The sequence below is a fragment of the Nerophis ophidion genome, linkage group LG10 (assembly GCF_033978795.1).
Source record: "Nerophis ophidion isolate RoL-2023_Sa linkage group LG10, RoL_Noph_v1.0, whole genome shotgun sequence".
Taxonomy (NCBI): Eukaryota; Metazoa; Chordata; class Actinopteri; order Syngnathiformes; family Syngnathidae; genus Nerophis; species Nerophis ophidion.
Window position 1 is genome coordinate 909,659 of NC_084620.1, and position 20,035 is coordinate 929,693.

General features: G+C 43.2%; 1 protein-coding gene across 10 annotated transcripts in view; it reads right to left on the reverse strand.

The window, feature by feature from the left end:
- Window positions 1-20,035, reverse strand: part of magi2a (membrane associated guanylate kinase, WW and PDZ domain containing 2a) — a 500,346-nt gene that overhangs the window by 88,496 nt on the left and 391,815 nt on the right. For all 10 annotated transcript variants that reach the window (XM_061911997.1, XM_061911995.1, XM_061911996.1 and 7 more), the window contains exon 6: window positions 15,129-15,208. In XM_061911997.1, the coding sequence (XP_061767981.1) occupies window positions 15,129-15,208 (80 nt within the window). The remainder of the gene's footprint in view (window positions 1-15,128; window positions 15,209-20,035) is intronic.

Genomic DNA, 20,035 nt, shown 5'->3' on the forward strand with positions numbered 1-20,035 from the left:
ATATATACCTTGATGTTGCAGAAAAAAGACCATAATCCGAACTCTAAATGGGTGAATTTTGGCAAATTAAACGCCTTTCTATTTATCGCTCTCTTAGCGATGACATCAGAACGTGACGTCACCTAGGTAATAACGCCGCCATTTTCTCAAACACTTTCCAAAAACCGGGTCTCAGCTCTTTTATTTTCCGTTTTTTCGACTATTTTTTGGAACCTTGGAGACATCATGCCTCGTCGGTGTGTTGTCGGAGGGTGTAACAACACTAACAGGGAGGGATTCAAGTTGCACCACTGGCCCGAAGATGCGAAAGTGTCTGCCGCCAGACCCCCATTGAATGTGCCAGAGTGTCTCCACATTTTACCGGCGATGACAGACATGGCACAGAGATGTATGGATAACCTGCAGATGCATTTGCAACGATAAAGTCAACAAAATCACGAAGGTGAGTTTTGTTGATGTTGACTTATGTGCTAATCCAGGGGTAGGGAACCTATGGCTCTAGAGCCAGATGTGGCTCTTTTGATGACTGCCCCTGGCTCTCAAATAAATCTTAGCAGAAATTGCTTAACACGGTAAGTAATGAATAATTCCGCTGGTAATCACAGTGTCAAAAATAGCGTTCAAAATATAAAACATTCTCATGCATTTTAATCCATCCATCTGGTTTCTACCGCACCTGTTCAAGAAGTCGCATTAATGGTAAGAAGTATTTTATTTATTGTTGGTTAGCTTCAGAATAACAATGTTATTAAAAAGAATAAGAGACTGATTATATTCTGAAAATGTTGGTGTTACTTAAAAATGCACGCATTTAGTTGTATTCCGTCTTCGAAAAAATATTATATGGCTCTCACGGAAATACTTTTAAAAATATTTGGCATGTATGACTCTCTCAGCCAAAAAGGTTCCCGACCCCTGTGCTAATCAGACATATTTGGTCGCGGCGTGACTGCCAGCTAATCGATGCTAACATGCTACGCTAATCGACGCTAACATGCTATTTACAGGCGGTGCTAAAGCAGACATGGCACAGAGATGTATGGATAACCTGCAGATGCATTTGCAACGATAAAGTCAACAAAATCACAAAGGTGAGTTTTGTTCATGTTGACTGCCAGCTAATCAATGCTAACATGCTATGCTAATCGATGCTAAGATGCTATAAAGCAGACATGGCACAGAGATGTATGGATAACCTGCAGATGCATTTGCAACGATAAAGTCAACAAAATCACGAAGGTGAGTTTTGTTGATGTTGACTTATGTGCTAATCCAGGGGTAGGGAACCTATGGCTCTAGAGCCAGATGTGGCTCTTTTGATGACTGCCCCTGGCTCTCAAGTAAATCTTAGCAGAAATTGCTTAACACGGTAAGTAATGAATAATTCCGCTGGTAATCACAGTGTCAAAAATAGCGTTCAAAATATAAAACATTCTCATGCATTTTAATCCATCCATCTGGTTTCTACCGCACCTGTTCAAGAAGTCGCATTAATGGTAAGAAGTATTTTATTTATTGTTGGTTAGCTTCAGAATAACAATGTTATTAAAAAGAATAAGAGACTGATTATATTCTGAAAATGTTGGTGTTACTTAAAAATGCACGCATTTAGTTGTATTCAGTCTTCGAAAAAATATTATATGCCTCTCACGGAAATACTTTTAAAAATATTTGGCATGTATGACTCTCTCAGCCAAAAAGGTTCCCGACCCCTGTGCTAATCAGACATATTTGGTCGCGGCGTGACTGCCAGCTAATCGATGCTAACATGCTACCCCAGTCGACGCTAACATGCTATTTACAGGCGGTGCTAAAGCAGACATGGCACAGAGATGTATGGATAACCTGCAGATGCATTTGCAACGATAAAGTCAACAAAATCACAAAGGTGAGTTTTGTTCATGTTGACTGCCAGCTAATCAATGCTAACATGCTACGCTAATCGATGCTAACATGCTATAAAGCAGACATGGCACAGAGATGTATGGATAACCTGCAGATGCATTTGCAACTATATTACGCTTCCTAACACCCACATTTAATGCGAAACAAACACTTACCAATCGACGGATTTAAGTTGCTCCAGTGTCACAAGATGCAAAAGTCCTGATCGTTTGGTCCGCACATTTTACCGGCGATGCTAACGCAGCTATTCGGCCAAGCTATGGCTATGAATAGCGTCAATAGATATTCGCTCAATAGCTTCAGTTTCTTCTTCAATACTTCCATACTCCAACCTTCCGTTTCAATACATGCGTAATCTGTTGAATCGCTTAAACCGCTGAAATCCGAGTCTGAATCCGAGCTAATGTCGCTATATCTTGCTGTGGTATTCCCATTGTTTGTTTACATTGGCAGCACTGTATGACTTCATGGGGAAATGGATAGTCGCATCGCAAAGAGCGAAAATCAAGCACTTTAAAGCTTTTTTTAGGGATATTCCGAGACCGGTAAAATTTTGAAAAAAAATTAAAAAATACAACAAGCCACCGGGAACTGATTTTTATTGTTTTTAACCCTTTTGAAATTGTGATAATGTTCCCCTTTAATGGTGAGTGCCAAGCAGGGAGGTAATGGGTCCCATTTTTAAAGTCTTTGGTATGACTCGGGCAGGATTTGTACTAACGACCTACCGATCGCAGGGCGGACTCTCTAACCACTAGGCTTTGATTGATTGATTGATTGATACTTTTATTAGTAGATTGCACAGTACAGTACATATTCCGTACAATTGACCACTAAATGGTAACACCCCAATAAGTTTTTCAACTTGTTTAAGTCGGGGTCCACGTTAATCAATTCATGGTACTGAGTAGTTGTAAAGTTGTATGGTTGAATAAACCGTGACTCTTCCTACTTCTTTTTGGAAATGTTCAATAGTGTGTACGTAAACACGTAGTAACTGCTAAGCATGTGGCAAATATTCTGTGCCACTACGAAGGATCATCAGAGACCTCACAATGCACGCAGCAAACATCTTCAATGAAGAGTCAAAGTTGTTTTATCAGCAAAGAAGGACCATATTTTCCTTCAATATTCACTTCCTGCAGGTGTATAATGTACAGAACAATGTACGTGAGTAACGAGGTAGACAAGGAAAGCCAACAGTAAAGATGAGCAAAACGCAAGTCCTGGTTGTTCCTGTCTGCCAAACGCAAAGGAGACAGGTGGGAACGGAAAGGAAGGAGTGGGACAAAGATGGATTCAGATGTAGAGATGGATGGGAGGTGAGGAGCACGGAGGCAGGCAGGGAAGAAGACGGAAATATCAAGCGGGTTATGTAACGACAAGGCGTCTGTGATGTCGACTGCCGCCTTCGCCTTCGCTGCCAATGCTTTGAAGGCGCACACACCGCCGGCGTACACAACCGAATGCACGTTTCTGCAGCACGTCTTGACACAGCATACACACACACACACACACACACACACACACACACACACACACACACACACACACACACACACACACACACACACACACACACACACACACATCTAGACAACATTTTCTGTGTGTCACCCCATTTTCAGTGGATATATACAATATATACTGTTATACTATTTGCAAATACGCTTTCTAAAATGTGAGGGTCGCACACACAACCTGCTTGAATGACACACACACACACACACACACACACACACACACACACACACACACACACACACACACACACACACCTAGACAATATTTTCTGTGTGTCAACCCATTTTCAGTGGATATATACAATATATACTGTTATACTATTTGCAAATACGCTTTCTAAAATGTGAGGGTCGCACACACAACCTGCTTGAATGACACACACACGCACGCACGCACGCACGCACGCACGCACGCACGCACGCACGCACGCACGCACGCACGCACACACACACACACACACACACACACACACACACACACACACACACACACACACACACACACACACACACACACACACACACACATCTAGACAATATTTTCTGTGTGTCAACCCATTTTCAGTGGATATATACAATATATACTGTTATACTATTTGCAAATACGCTTTCTAAAATGTGAGGGTCGCACACACAACCTGCTTGAATGACGCACGCACGCACGCACGCACGCACGCACGCACGCACGCACGCACGCACGCACGCACGCACGCACGCACGCACGCACGCACGCACACACACACACACACACACACACACACACACACACACACACACACACACACACACACACACCTATTCCAGCAATCAATAGCAAATATACAGAGGCAGCAGATTATAAACATATTGCACTTGCACATAATGAACCATGCAGGCAGCAGCCAGCTTATTAAAGTATCCTCAATCACATCAGCACATTTGCTTTTCGACCCTTTCCCAGTAAGACTCATAATTGAAGCCTCGAAATTGGGCCGAGGAATTCCTATAACTCGTAATTTTGTAAAGGTCTTATGGCAGTGGTTCTTAACCTTGTTGGCGGTATCGAACCCTTCTCTAGTGAAAAATAAAAAGTTTTTTGTTTTTTTTAATTCTAGACAAAGTTATATGTTTTTGGTAAGACTTTGGTATGGGGAACATATTCTAAGTAACTAAGACTTAATTTAGAGTTATTTGGTTAGGGTTATAATAAGGCCATGCCGAATAAAGCATTAATAAGTACTTAATAATGACTAGTTAATAGCCAATATGTTACTAATTTGCATGTTAATAAGCAACTAATTAATGGTGAATATGTTTCCCATACTAATCAATCAATCAATCAATCAATGTTTACTTATATAGCCCTAAATCACTAGTGTCTCAAAGGGCTGCACAAACCACCACGACATCCTCGGTAGGCCCACATAAGGGCAAGGAAAACTCACACTCAGTGGGACATTGGTGACAATAATGACTATGAGAACCTTAGAGAGGAGGAAAGCAATGGATGTCGAGCGGGTCTAACATGATACTGTGAAAGTTCAATCCACAATGGATACAACACAGTCGCGAGAGTCCAGTCCAAAGTGGATCCAACACAGCAGCGAGAGTCCCGTTCACAGCGGAGCCAGCAGGAAACCATCCCAAGCGTAGGCGGACCAGCAGCGCAGAGATGTCCCCAGCCGATACACAGGTGAGCAGTACATGGCCACCGGATCGGACCGGACCCCCTCCACACGGGAGAGTGGGACATAGAAGAAAAAGAAAAGAAACGGCAGATCAACTGGTCTAAAAAGGGAGTCTATTTAAAGGCTAGAGTATACAAATGAGTTTTAAGGTGAGACTTAAATGCTTCTACTGAGGTGGCATCTCGAACTGTTACCGGGAGGGCATTCCAGAGTACTGGAGCCCGAACGGAAAATGCTCTATAGCCCGCAGACTTTGTTTGGGCTTTGGGAATCACTAATAAGCCGGAGTCCTTTGAACGCAGATTTCTTGCCGGGACATATGGTACAATACAATCGGCAAGATAGGATGGAGCTAGACCGTGTAGTATTTTATACGTAAGTAGTAAAACCTTAAAGTCACATCTTAAGTGCACAGGAAGCCAGTGCAGGTGAGCCAGTACAGGCGTAATGTGATCAAACTTTCTTGCTAATGTGTTAGCATGTTTTTTTTACTGGTGCACAAAATGAACTGTGCATGAACATCACCTTGTTCAAAGAACAAAACCAACACAGTGCATAAACTCACAACAAATGACACACCTGCAAATCGGTCAGCTGTTGTCGTATCCGTAATACGCCGATAGGGAGAAGAGTGTATTTACACGATGAGTCGGGTGTGTTTTGACCTCCGCCGAGCGCCTGAGGCCGACTCACCGAACCCCTAGGGTTCGATCAAACCCAGGTTAAGAACTGTTTTATGGACTGGATGAAACTAGAAAGGGTGTCTAGATGAACACAATGTTACAGTAAGTCAATCACACTCATAATTGAAACATCATGTTTGATACCTAAACCTTTTTTTTGTTTTTACGTTTTACGACATGAGAATTACCATATTTTTGGGACTTTGAGCAGCTACTTTTTCCAACACTTTGAACCCTGCAGCTTATGAAACAGTGTGGCTAATTTATAGATTTTTCTCGGCGAACGGCCATGTTGTGTATTCAGCAAATCGTTTTCATACAACACAGACAGGGACACTGAAAAGGTATTTGAGTATAAACTCAACTTGTCGTGTTTTGGAGGAAGAAGAATACTGAGTTGCATCCCAAGAACACCATACCTACTGTGAAGCATGGGGGTGGCCACATCATGCTTTGGGGCTGTTTATATGCTAAGGGGACAGGACGATTGATCCGTGTTGAGGAAAGAATGAATGGGGCCATCTATGGTTTACAAATAAATTCTTTAAAATTCCTACAATGTGAATTCCTGGATTTTTTTTCACATTCTGTCTCTCACAGTTGAAGTGTACCTATGATGAAAATTGCAGACCTCTGTTATCATTTTAAGTGGGAGAACTTGCACAATCGGTGGCTGACTAAATACTTTTTTGCCCCACTGTACGTAACATGTAAGCACGTTACGCGTTATTTCTGGTCCTTCAACAGTCGCTATTTCTTCGGAATCAAAGTGTGTGTACATATTAGGGCTGTGAAAGTTAACGCAATAATAACACGTTAACTATGAATTTCAATAACAACAGCACAATTTTTTTTTTTTATTGGGCGATTAACGCGGACACTTCCTTTTTGTACCTCGGGACGTGTCATAGCGTGGGAACTTGGCTGGTTATCTCATGGAAATATCAGGTTCTGTCACGCCTATGGTTCATGTTTTGTTTTGGTCATGCTATGTTTAGTTTTTTTGGACATTTAGTTCTGTTTTGCATTTCCTTGTTTGTCTTACCATGCCAACTGATTTAGTTTTCTGTCATGTCTGATCGTGAGTTTTGTATCCTGAGCAGCCCCAATCTTATCTGTTCTCAAAGCTAAGCAGTGTCTGGCCTGGTTAGTACTTGGATAAGAGACTGCCTAGGAAGACCAGGTGCTTTTGACCTTTGGACTCTAAGTTCCTTTTTTTCCACTCCCTTTTTAGTTACCATGACAACCAATCAGTTCATGTTTTCCGTTCGGGCTCCAGTACTCTGGAATGCCCTCCCGGTAACAGTTCGAGATGCTACCTCAGTAGAAGCATTTAAGTCTCATCTTAAAACTCATCTGTATACTCTAGCCTTTAAATAGACCTCCTTTTTAGACCAGTTGATCTGCCGCTTCTTTTCTTCCTCCTATGTCCCCCCCTCCCTTGTGGAGGGGGTCCGGTCCGATGACCATGGATGAAGTACTGACTGTCCAGAGTCGAGACCCAGGATGGACCGCTCGTCGGGACCCAGGATGGACCGCTCGCCTGTATCGGTTGGGGACATCTCTACGCTGCTGATCCGCTTGAGATGGTTTCCTGTGGACGGGACTCTCACTGCTGTCTTGGAGCCACTATGGATTGAACTTTCACAGTATCATGTTAGACCCGCTCGACATCCATTGCTTTCGGTCCCCTAGAGGGGGGGGGTTGCCCACATCTGAGGTCCTCTCCAAGGTTTCTCATAGTCAGCATTGTCACTGGCGTCCCACTGGATGTGAATTCTCCCTGCCCACTGGGTGTGAGTTTTCCTTGCCCTTTTGTGGGTTCTTCCGAGGATGTTGTAGTCGTAATGATTTGTGCAGTCCTTTGAGACATTTGTGATTTGGGGCTATATAAATAAACATTGATTGATTCATTGATTGACTGTCTTGTCTCACACCTGTTTTCACTTATCATGTTCATTATTTAAGCCACAGTTACCAGTTAGTCAGTCTGGCAACATCACCTCATTCACGCCCTGGATTATCTGCTTCATGCCTTGCAATGCTGTCCATTTTGTCCACGTAAGTTTTTGTTATTTATGCCACTGCGCAAGTGTTTTTGTTTCATATTTGTAGTTTATAGTCTTTGTACTAGTCTTTGGTTTCATAGCCCAGTTTTTTGTACCGCCATTGTGCGCGCTTTTTGTTGGTTCCTGTTTTTAGTTTTAGTGTTAAAATAAAGATGTATCTACCTTCACGCCGTTTCCACTCCATTCGCTTTGCACCTCGGGAAAACAACCCAAGACCAAGTCCAAGCCTGACAGGTTCAAAGTCATGGCAAGTTGTTGTCTCGACAAGAAAGGACTATTTTTCGCTGTGAGAAGAGGCGACATGCCTGCAGCAAACGCCTGCTGCGCGCATCGAAAAAAACGGTGGTTGGTGCTTCACTTCCGTATTCAGATCCTGTTTAAACTGCAGTGATAACATTTAGATTGTTACTGTGACTGGTTTAGTAAGTAAGATGACGTAGAAGCTCAACAGAAATGAAACACGGTCGGCGGGATGTCGAAAGGAGACTTTTTTATTGCAAACAGTTGATCCGACAAAACATGTCAAGACACTTTCTCAAACCAATCACACAGTTTTCTGGCTTCAAAATAAAAGCGCGGTTGAACTACATTTAGGATTTTTACTTAATGTACAGGCTTCACATTAGTCGCCACACCTAACAAAATAAAGTAATATCCTGTATTGTAGTGTCCAGGAGAAAACAAAGTCTGACTTTCTTTTTAGCTTTTATTGCCAATTTTATGATAACAAACAACTATTTCTTCCTTGCACACACGTCCGCCTCCGTACTTCACTTCTAGACACTTGTTCATTCTCCGCAGACACGGTCTGTTCACAGACCATGGGAAAAATGACCATCATAAGACAGTAACATACACATTAACACCAGCAGGTAGTGACAGTTTGAATGGTTATATATAGTTTATTATTTACGCATTATTGACTATCGTGGGATCACACTCCTCAGCCTTCCCGGTAAGGTTTATTCAGGTGTACTGGAGAGGAGGCTTCGCCGGATAGTCGAACCTCGGATTCAGGAGGAACAGTGTGGTTTTCGTCCTGGTCGTGGAACTGTGGACCAGCTCTATACTCTCGGCAGGGTTCTTGAGGGTGCATGGGAGTTTGCCCAACCAGTCTACATGTGCTTTGTGGACTTGGAGAAGGCATTCGACCGTGTCCCTCGGGAAGTCCTGTGGGGAGTGCTCAGAGAGTATGGGGTACCGGACTGTCTTATTGTGGCGGTCCGCTCCCTGTATGATCAGTGTCAGAGCTTGGTCCGCATTGCCGGCAGTAAGTCGAACACGTTTCCAGTGAAGGTTGGACTCCGCCAAGGCTGTCCTTTGTCACCGATTCTGTTCATAACTTTTATGGACAGAATTTCTAGGCGCAGTCAAGGCGTTGAGGGGTTCCGGTTTGGTAACCGCAGGATTAGGTCTCTGCTTTTTGCAGATGATGTAGTCCTGATGGCTTCATCTGGCCGGGATCTTCAGCTCTCACTGGATCGGTTCGCAGCCGAGTGTGAAGCGGCCGGAATGAGAATCAGCACCTCCAAGTCCGAGTCCATGGTTCTCGCCCGGAAAAGGGTGGAATGCCATCTCCGGGTTGGGGAGGAGACCCTGCCCCAAGTGGAGGAGTTCAAGTACCTAGGAGTCTTGTTCACGAGTGGGGGAAGAGTGGATCGTGAGATCGACAGGCGGATCGGTGTGGCGTCTTCAGTAATGCGGACGTTGTATCGATCCGTTGTGGTGAAGAAGGAGCTGAGCCGGAAGGCAAAGCTCTCAATTTACCGGTCGATCTACGTTCCCATCCTCACCTATGGTCATGAGCTTTGGGTCATGACCGAAAGGATAAGATCACGGGTACAAGCGGCCGAAATGAGTTTCCTCCGCCGTGTGGCGGGTCTCTCCCTTAGAGATAGGGTGAGAAGCTCTGCCATCCGGGAGGAACTCAAAGTAAAGCCGCTGCTCCTCCACATCGAGAGGAGCCAGATGAGGTGGTTCGGGCATCTGGTCAGGATGCCACCCGAATGCCTCCCTAGGGATGTGTTTAGGGCACGTCCAGCTGGTAGGAGGCCACGGGGAAGACCCAGGACACGTTGGGAAGACTATGTCTCCCGGCTGGCCTGGGAACGCCTCGGGATCCCCCGGGAAGAGCTAGACGAAGTGGCTGGAGATAGGGAAGTCTGGGCTTCCCTGCTTAGGCTGCTGCCCCCGCGACCCGACCTCGGATAAGCGGAAGATGATTGATGGATGGATGGATTATTGACTAATGATGCACCAAAAATTTGGCCCGAAAATACATACTTTAAACACCAGAACAGTCCTCTCGAAACCGATATTGTGAAGACGGGGTTGTCTTGAGCGAAGTGGACGTACTTTATTATATTCGACATATTCCCACGGACAGCGATCTTCACAATTTAAGATAACACTGACGGCTTTTAAGGAGAGAAAAACTCCCAGCGACGCGAAGCAAGTGTGACGTTATTAGCTCGCTTTTCATTACGGACATAATTTATGCGACAGAAGTAAAGAGTCTGGAGTGGGGTTTCTGGCTGGCTGAAATATTGTGTTAATGACTTCATAACGCGTTGTGGTCGCGTCCTCAATTACAAAATGATTAGCAGGCTCAATATTACATTTTAATAATTAATAGAGAAGGTTAAAACATTGTTATGCAGCAATACGAAGACCATTAACTTGTACAACATGTAATGTACAGAATATCAGAAGCATTTATTCAGGTGGAAATATCCCAGATTACAGCTGGGATAGCCTTCCCCCGAAAATGATTTGTATAGGGCAGTGGTCCCCAACCACCGGGCTGCGGACCAGTACCAGGCCGCACAAGAAATAAAAAAAATATATTTATATAATAATGATATATATATATATATATATATATATATATATATATATATATATATATTATTATTATTGTATAAATAGATTTTTTATGTGGGCCTACCGAGGATGTCGTAGTGGTTTGTGCAGCCCTTTGAGACACTAGTGATTTAGGGCTATATAAGTAAACGATTGATTGATTGATATATATATATATATATATATATATATATATATATTTTTAATTATTAAATCAACATGAAAAACACAATATATATTATATATCAATACAGTCTACAGCAGTGGTCCCCAACCACCGGGCCGTGGCTAGATTGGTACCGGGCCGCAGAATAATTTTTTATTCATTTTTATTAAAAAAACAAAACAACAACAAAAAAAATGTTTTATTTTTATTTTTATTAAATCAACATAAAAAACGATTAGTGCACCAACCACAAAAAAACCCCTCCCTTTTTCATGACAAAAACGTCCCTTTTTCATGACAAAGGAAAAAAAAAAAAAGGACCCTCCCCCGGGCCGCGGGACAAATTATTAAGCGTTGACCGGCTCGCAGATACAAAAAGGTTGGGGACCACTGGTCTACAGGGATACAGTCCGTAAGCACTAGGGGTGTAACGGTACACAAACATTTCGGTTCGGTACGTACCTCGCTTTATAGGTCACAGTTCGGTTCATTTTCGGTACAGTAAGAAAACAACAAAATATACATTTTTTGGTTATTTTCCAAATTTGTAAACAATGGCATAAAATACATATACACATAGGGTCCATTGCCAAGGTTATCGTGGTCAAGATACAGTATATAAAATAAAAACCAAATAAGATAAGCCTCAGAATGGTTTCTTAACGAAACCTTTCTACATATAAAGTGCTTTTGTTAGTAGATTGCACAGTTCAGTACATATTCTGTACAATTGACCACTAAATGCTAACACCCCAATACGTTTTTTAACTTGTTTAAGTCAGGGTCCACGCTCATCAACACAGCCCGCCGTTTTTTGTGGACATGTTCCATAAATATTGATGTTAAAGATTTCTTTTTTTGTGAAGAAAGGTTTAGAATGAAGTTGATGAATCCAGATGGATCTCTACTACAATCCCCAAAGAGGGCACTTTAAGTTGATGATTACTTCTATGTGTAGAAATCTTTATTTATAATTAAATCACTTGTTTTTTTTTCAACAAGTTTTTAGTTATTTTTATATCTTTCTTTCTAAATAGTTCAAGAAAGACCACTACAAATGAGCAATATTTTGCACGGTTATACAATTTAACAGTTCGCGATGCCACCTCAGTAGAAGCATTTAAGTCTCACCTTAAAACTCATTTGTATACTCTAGCCTTTAAATAGACTCCCTTTTTAGACCAGTTGATCTGCCGTTTCTTTTCTTTTTCTTCTATGTCCCACTCTCCCTTGTGGAGGGGGTCCGGTCCGATCCGGTGGCCATGTACTGCTCGCCTGTGTATCGGCTGGGGACATCTCTGCGCTGCTGGTCCGCCTACGCTTGGGATGGTTTCCTGCTGGCTCCGCTGTGAACGGGACTCTCGCTGCTGTGTTGGATCCTCTTTGGACTGGACTCTCGCGACTGTGTTGTATCCATTGTGGATTGAACTTTCACAGTATCATGTTAGACCCGCTCGACATCCATTGCTTTCCTCCTCTCCAAGGTTCTCATAGTCATCATTGTCACCGACGTCCCACTGGGTGTGAGTTTTTCCTTGCCCTTATGTGGGCCTACCGAGGATGTCGTGGTGGTTTGTGCAGCCCTTTGAGACACTAGTGATTTAGGGCTATATAAGTAAACATTGATTGATTGATTGATTGAATAAATCAGAAACTGATGACTTAGTGCTGTATTTTACTTCTTTATCTCTTTTTTTCAACCAAAAATACTTTGCTCTGATTAGGGGGTACTTGAATTAAAAAAATGTTCACAGGGGGTACATCACTGAAAAAAGGTTGAGAACCACTGTGTTATGAGAGTAGCGTATGTGTGTGTGTGGCCCTTTAATATGTGACAGCATGTGAGGTGAGTGTGTGGTCGAGCGAGGTGAGGGAGCGGTAGAGTGGCTGGTGTTTTGTTGGATTGGCTGTGTGCAAGACCTCAATAAAGCCATGATTTGCAACTAATCGCCGGACTCTTCTCATTTACCCTGGAGTCCCGAGCTGTGGCGACCCATCCCGAGAGTACATCAGCCCTGGTTCGAGGAGGGCAGGGGGAGACACTCTGGGAGCCGGAAGCAGGAAAGGTGCAACACATGTTTGACGTGTTGTCAGGAGCAGATGCTGAATAATCTCGGCAAACCTCCGTCCTCCACTGTTGTATCGCGCAGCCAAAGTGTTCCCAAACGGGAGATGTTATGGGTTGTGTGGGTTGTACTTGTATAGCGCTTTTCTACCTTCAAGGTACTCAAAGCGCTTTGACACTACTTCCACATTCACCCATTCACACACACATTCACACACTGATGGAGGGAGCTGCCCTGCAAGGCGCCAACCAGCACCCATCAGGAGCAAGGGTGAAGCGTCTTGCTCAGGACACAACGGACGTGACGAGGTTGGTTCTAGGTGGGATTTGAACCAGTGACCCTCGGGTTGCGCACGGCCACTCTCCCACTGCGCCACGCCGTTAACGAGGCAGGAGGGTCTTCCAGCTCTGGCTTTTTACATGTTGTCCTAGCCCGGCCACTGCTAGCATGTCACCTTCAATACACCTCCGAACCGAACAGCATACCTTAAATCCTACTGAATAGCTCTTAACGGCTTAGCTCGGTTGGTAGAGTGGCCGTGCCAGCAACTTGAGGGTTGCAGGTTCGATTCCCGCTTCCGCCATCCTAGTTACTGCCGTTGTGTCCTTGGGCAAGACACTTTACCCACCTGCTCCCAGTGCCACCCACACTGGTTTAAATGTAACTTAGATATTGGGTTTCACTATGTAAAGCGCTTTGAGTCACTAGAGAAAAGCGCTATATAAATATAATTCACTTCACTTCACTTAATCTTCTTCCCTTTATGCAATTTCAGATTACTGGTATTGAAATCAGCCTCAGGGTGGAGTGCCATCTCCGGGTTGGGGAGGAGACCCTGCCCCAAGTGGAGGAGTTCAAGTACCTAGGAGTCTTGTTCACGAGTGGGGGAAGAGTGGATCGTGAGATCGACAGGCGGATCGGTGCGGCGTCTTCAGTAATGCGGACGTTGTATCGATCCGTTGTGGTGAAGAAGGAGCTGAGCCGGAAGGCAAAGCTCTCAATTTACCGGTCGATCTACGTTCCCATCCTCACCTATGGTCATGAGCTTTGGGTCATGACCGAAAGGATAAGATCACGGGTACAAGCGGCCGAAATGAGTTTCCTCCGCCGGGTGGCGGGGCTCTCCCTTAGAGATAGGGTGAGAAGCTCTGCCATCCGGGAGGAGCTCAACGTAAAGCCGCTGCTCCTCCACATCGAGAGGAGCCAGATGAGGTGGTTCGGGCATCTGGTCAGGATGCCACCCGAACGCCTCCCTAGGGATGTGTTTAGGGCACGTCCAGCTGGTAGGAGGCCACGGGGAAGACCCAGGACACGTTGGAAAGACTATGTCTCCCGGCTGGCCTGGGAACACCTCGGGATCCCCCGGGAAGAGCTAGACGAAGTGGCTGGAGATAGGGAAGTCTGGGCTTCCCTGCTTAGGCTGCTGCCCCCGCGACCCGACCTCGGATAAGCGGAAGATGATGGATGGATGGATGGATGGATGGAAATCAGCCTCCTCCATTTTGAAGATGATGACAGGGGAAGTGTCACAAGTTTGACCCGGCGGTAATACTAAGCATGCGCTTATTATTTTGGGAAGCGAGTTTGACCCGGCAGTAATTCAAGGCAGGCGCATACTTTATGCCCTGCGGCATTTCAAGGAAATACGGTGTTTGTGTGCGTGTTTAGTGTCTATCAATTGCACCAATAGGAATTAGGATAGTCAGGCCTTGGTGGAGGTCAAGCTAATAATCCATGTGTGTTCTGTGGGTCCTTGGTAGCAGCACACGGTCAACAAAGAAACCTCTGGCAGTAATTAGATCGCTGTGACCCCTCCGTGCACTTGATAAGTTTGTTAAATTTAGCTCTGGAGAAACTCTATCCTTGTGCTTGTGAACACACCACCAAAAATGCCATCAGTCACTGTTACTGATGTGCAGAAAGGGTAAAAGAGACGTGTGTGTGGTTGTGTGCGTGTGTGGGCGGCTGAAGGACACAACGCTTCACTCCCGTGGAGGATAAAGAATTCTTTGTACGCAGTGATCGAACTGGACTGCGAGTACATAAAAGAGAAGTCTTCAACATCCACAATGTCTGTCACGCATTAAAAACTGCACAAAACCCGAGTGAGCATCAATAAATCCATCAGACAGGCAAGGTGTACACATTGTGTGAGGAAAAACACCCGACAACTTCCAACACACTCACCATCCTCTTTGCACTCCTCGGGCGGCTTTGCCTTCTTGGCGAGCCTCGGGTCCAACCACGACGTGGTCTTGGTGTTGTGGCTGCGAAGTAGACCACAAACAAACAGAGCTCAGTGAGTAAAGGAAAGGGCGAGAGAGAGAGAGAGAGAGAGAGAGAGAGGGAAGAAGCGCTGGAGTAGAGCAAAAGAGAAAAGACAGAGAGAGAGAAGGTTGGCGGGAAGGTTGGCAAATTGTTAATTAAGCGTCTGGAATGCTGTGAAAGAGAGTGCACGATTTAAAAAAAAATTGCCCTCAATGGCAATCGATACTTTTAATTAGCGTGCTGTATCCCATTAGCAGGGGGCAGATAATGATACCAAGTAAGAAAAAACATATTTATACACAGAACCAGTCAAAGGCTTGGAGACACTTTCTCATTCCGTAGCAAAATGTAAAAGTCACAAGCATCCAGCATCCTTATCGGAAGGATAGGATAGGAGGGGACTGATGCTTCCCATCCAGTCCGATGAAGCGTGAGAGGTGCTGCAAAGAAGAATGGGCCAAACTGCCCAAAGATAGGTGTGCCAAGCTTGTGGCATCGTTTTCAAAAAGACTTGAGGCTCTAATTCAGGGGCGCTCACACTTTTTCTGCAGGCCAGCTACTTTTCAGTTGACCAAGTCGAGGAGATCTACCTCATTCCTATTTATATCCATCCATCCATCCATTTTCTACCGCTTATTCCCTTTCAGGGTCGCGGGGGGCGCTGGCGCCTATCTCAGCTACAATCGGGCGGAAGGCAGGGTACACCCTGGACAAGTCGCCACCTCATCGCAGTCTGGGTTCAAGATTTGTTTTAATTATTTTTTTTAATGATCGAGAGAGAGATAGAGAGAGAGAGGCTGTCGGAGGTCTGCACTCTGCACTGCGTTTCTAATTTTCCTTCGTACAAACGACTGTATGATTTGCTGGCACCAGCACAGACTTGTGTATCGTTCAAGCATGAGCGGAGACACTACTGTAATACTGAGGTCTACTGTAGTAATCAAAGATACAGTCATCTCGTGATGTATGAGACAAAGAAAAGCAAAATACATGATCAAAGATGATAACGGCATGATTCAATATGCATGGGTGACAGACACAGCATCTTTTTACTGTCAATTTCAGTGTTTCATATTGCATGATTGGCTCGGGATGGAATATTATAACAGACGCGAAATAAGAGAAATTCCCCAGATGCTATTTACTAAATAAGCACAGCTGTCATTCCGACTGTAACGATATAACATCAATAAAACATCTCACACAAGCTTAGGAGAAGTCATTAATGTTTCTCCTACATCTCTTCAAGCGTCACAAAACTCGACAAAGACCCATGCACCGAAAAACAACTGAAAGCAGAAGTGGCACTTTCAAATTAAATAATACAACATAAAGTTAAAGTACCAATGATTGTCACACACACACTAGGTGTGGCGAAATTATTCTCTGCATTTGACACATCACCCTTGATCCCCCCCTGGGAGGTGAGGGGAGCAGTGAGCAGTAGCGGTGGTCGCGCCCGGGAATCATTTTAGCTGATTTAACCCCCAATTCCAACCCTTGATGCTGAGTGCCAACCAGGGAGGTAATGGGTCCCATTTTTATAGTCTTTGGTATGACATGGCCGGGGTTTGAACTCACGACCTACCGATCTCAGGGCGGACACTCTAACCCAGGGGTCGGGAACCTTTTAGGCTGAGAGAGCCATGAAAGCCAAATATTTAAAAATGTATCTCCGTAAGAGCCATATCATATTTTTTAACACTGAATACAACTAAATGAGTGCATTTATAATCAAGACCAGGGGCGCTCACACTTTTTCTGCAGGCGAGCTACTTTTCAATTGACCAAGTCGAGGAGATCTACCTCATTCCTATTTATAATTTATATTTATTTATTTATGAAAGAGACATTTTTGTTAACAAGTTAATGGTGTTTAATGATAATACAAGCATGTTTAACACACATAGATTCCTTTCTTTCATGAAGACAAGAATATAAGTTGGTGTATTACCTGATTCTGATGACTTGCATTGATTGGAATTAGACAGTGGTGCTGATAACGTCCGCATTTTCAAATGGAGGAAAAAAAAAAGTCCTCCTTTCTGTCCAATACCACATGAAAGTGGTTGGATTTGGCATCTCATTTGTCCAACTTGCATACTGGTTTTTAAACACTTTGTTATGAGAGTAGCATATGTGTGTGGCCCTTTAATGTCTGGCAGCAGGTGAGTGACGTCAGTGAGTGTGCGGGTGGGCAAGCAAGTGAGAAAGCGGTCGCTGAGGGCGGGGGAGAAATACATTGGCATCAAACTCCGTAGCTTGCTAGCTTTCTGAGACTCTTATTTTGTTAGCACAGGCAGGATGAAACAGGTCTTTTATGGTGAAGACAGGAACTTTAGAGTTTTGACAGTAGGTACGGAGTCTCTAGAAATAAAACGTGTTTCTCTGCGTCCGCCCTGTTAGTGATTTTTTTCTTAAATATGAGCTCGCAGCAGCCAGCGTCATCTCACAAGATCCTCGGGTGCCGAGAATGTCAAACAACTGACGAAAGTGAAGTCTTGGTATGATTGATGATTGCTCATTTTATGTCTATTTTTTAATGCCTGGCTTGAGATCGACTGACACACCCTCCGAGATCGACCAGTCGATCGCGATCGACGTAATGGGCACCCCTGCTCTAATTGCTGCCAAAGGTGCAGCAATAAAGTACGGAGCAAAAGCTGTGATCAATTATCTACATGGGATTTCTTCATTTCTAATTTTTAATACATTTGCAAAACATTCTAAAAATAAGTATTCACATTATCGTTATGGGGTATTGTGTGTAGGACAAAAAAAATAATAATTCTATTTTGGAATAACGCTGAAAGACAGGGGTGTCAAACTCAAATACAGAGTGGGCCAAAATTTTAAACTGAACAAAGGGGCCGAGGTTGAACAAATTAACCTTTTAATAGGGACCCAAACAAGTTTTGCATTGAATATTGAACAAGCAAGGCTTATATAACTTTATAGTGACATGCAAAATCGAGTTTCAAATAATAATAATAATTAAAAAATATCAATGGCATATCAAATAAAATTTAAATAAAAACTGAATGCCTCTTTTCGGCGGTGGGGTTGAGGTGACCTGGGTTTGGTGATAGTGGGGGGTTTATATTGTAGCGTCCCGGAAGAGTTAGTGCTGCAAGGCGTTCTGGGTATTTGTTCTGTTGTTTTTATGTTGTGTTACGGTGCGGATGTTCTCCCGATATGTGTCATTCTTGTTTGGTGTGGGTTCACAGTGTGAATACTTGACAATTTAAATCAATGTTCAAGTATTTTTTTAATTTTATTGTAAAGAATAATAAATACATTTTAATAATCTGTAGAATCAGTTTTAAATCTTATTTCAATGACTTTTGAATTTCTTTTAAAATTGTTGTTCTGGAAAATCTAGAAGAAATAATGATTTGTCTTTTTTAGAAAAATAGCTTGGTCCAATTTGTTATATATTCTAACAAAGTGCAGATTGGATTTTAACCTATTTAAAACATGTCATCAAAATTCTAAAATTATCTACATGAGATTTATTAATTTCTAATTTTTAAAACATTTGTAAAAAATTCTAAAAATAGGTATTCTCATTATCGTTATGGGGTATTGTGTGTAGGACAAAAAAATGTTTATTTTATTTTGGAATAACGCTGTAAGACAGGGGTGTCAAACTCAAATACAGAGTGGGCCAAAATTTAAAAACTGAACAAAGCCGCGGGCCGAGATTGAACAAATTATTAATAGGGACCCAAATAAGTTTTGCGTTGAATACTGAACAAGCAAGGCTTATCTAACTTTATAGTGACGTGCAACACCGAGTCTCAAATAATAATAATAATAATAACAATTTAAAAACATCAAAGGCATATCAAACAAAATTTAAACAAAAATCTTGTGCCTCTTTTCTACATGCAGCCTTCGGAAGTACATATCAAAAATAAACTTTTTCCACAGGCTCATAATAAGTTTGAAAATAAAATAACAACGATTTAAACAATTGAGCCTTGAAGTAGCAAGAGAAAGTGCATGAATAAAACGTTAATTATTGCTCAGTTTTCTACACTGATTTGCTTTAACACTCAATATGGAACAAGCAACGCTTATATAACTTAATCATGCAAAAGCAACCATCAAAAAACAAACGAAAAAACATCAATGGTACATTAAATTAAAAAAAAAAATAAAATAAAAAAATGCCTCTTTTCCATTTGCAGCCCTCTGAGGTAAATATCAACATTAACGTTTTCACAGGCTAAAAAATTTGAAAATAAAATAATGAGGTGGGCGGGGTGTGTATATTGTAGCGTCCCGGAAGAGTTAGTGCTGCACGGGGTTCTGGGTATTTGTTCTGTATGTTGTGTTCGGTGCGGATGTGTCTGTCATTCTTGTTTGGTGTGGGTTCACAGTGTGGCGCATTTTGGTAACAGTGTTAAAGTTGTTTATACGGCCACCCTCAGTGTGACCTGTATGGCTGTTGACCAAGTATGCTTTGCATTCAATTATGTGTGTGTAAAAGCTGCATATATTACGTGGCTTTGCCGGCACGCAGTTTGTATGGAGGAAAAGTGGACGTGACGACAGGTTGTAGAGGACGCTAAAGGCAGTGCCTTTAAGCCATGCCCCCAATATTGTTGTCCAAGTGGAAATCGCGAGAAATTTGGGAGAATGGTTGCCCCGGGAGATTTTCAGGAGGGGCACTGAACTTCAGGAGTCTCCCGGGAAGTATTAGCGGTGAATGCGGTGTTACAGCTCTAATGTTAATTTGGTATTGCCCCAAGGGCCAAATTAAATTCCACGGCGGGCCAAATTTGGCCCGCGGGTCAGAGTTTGACACCCATGCTTTATAG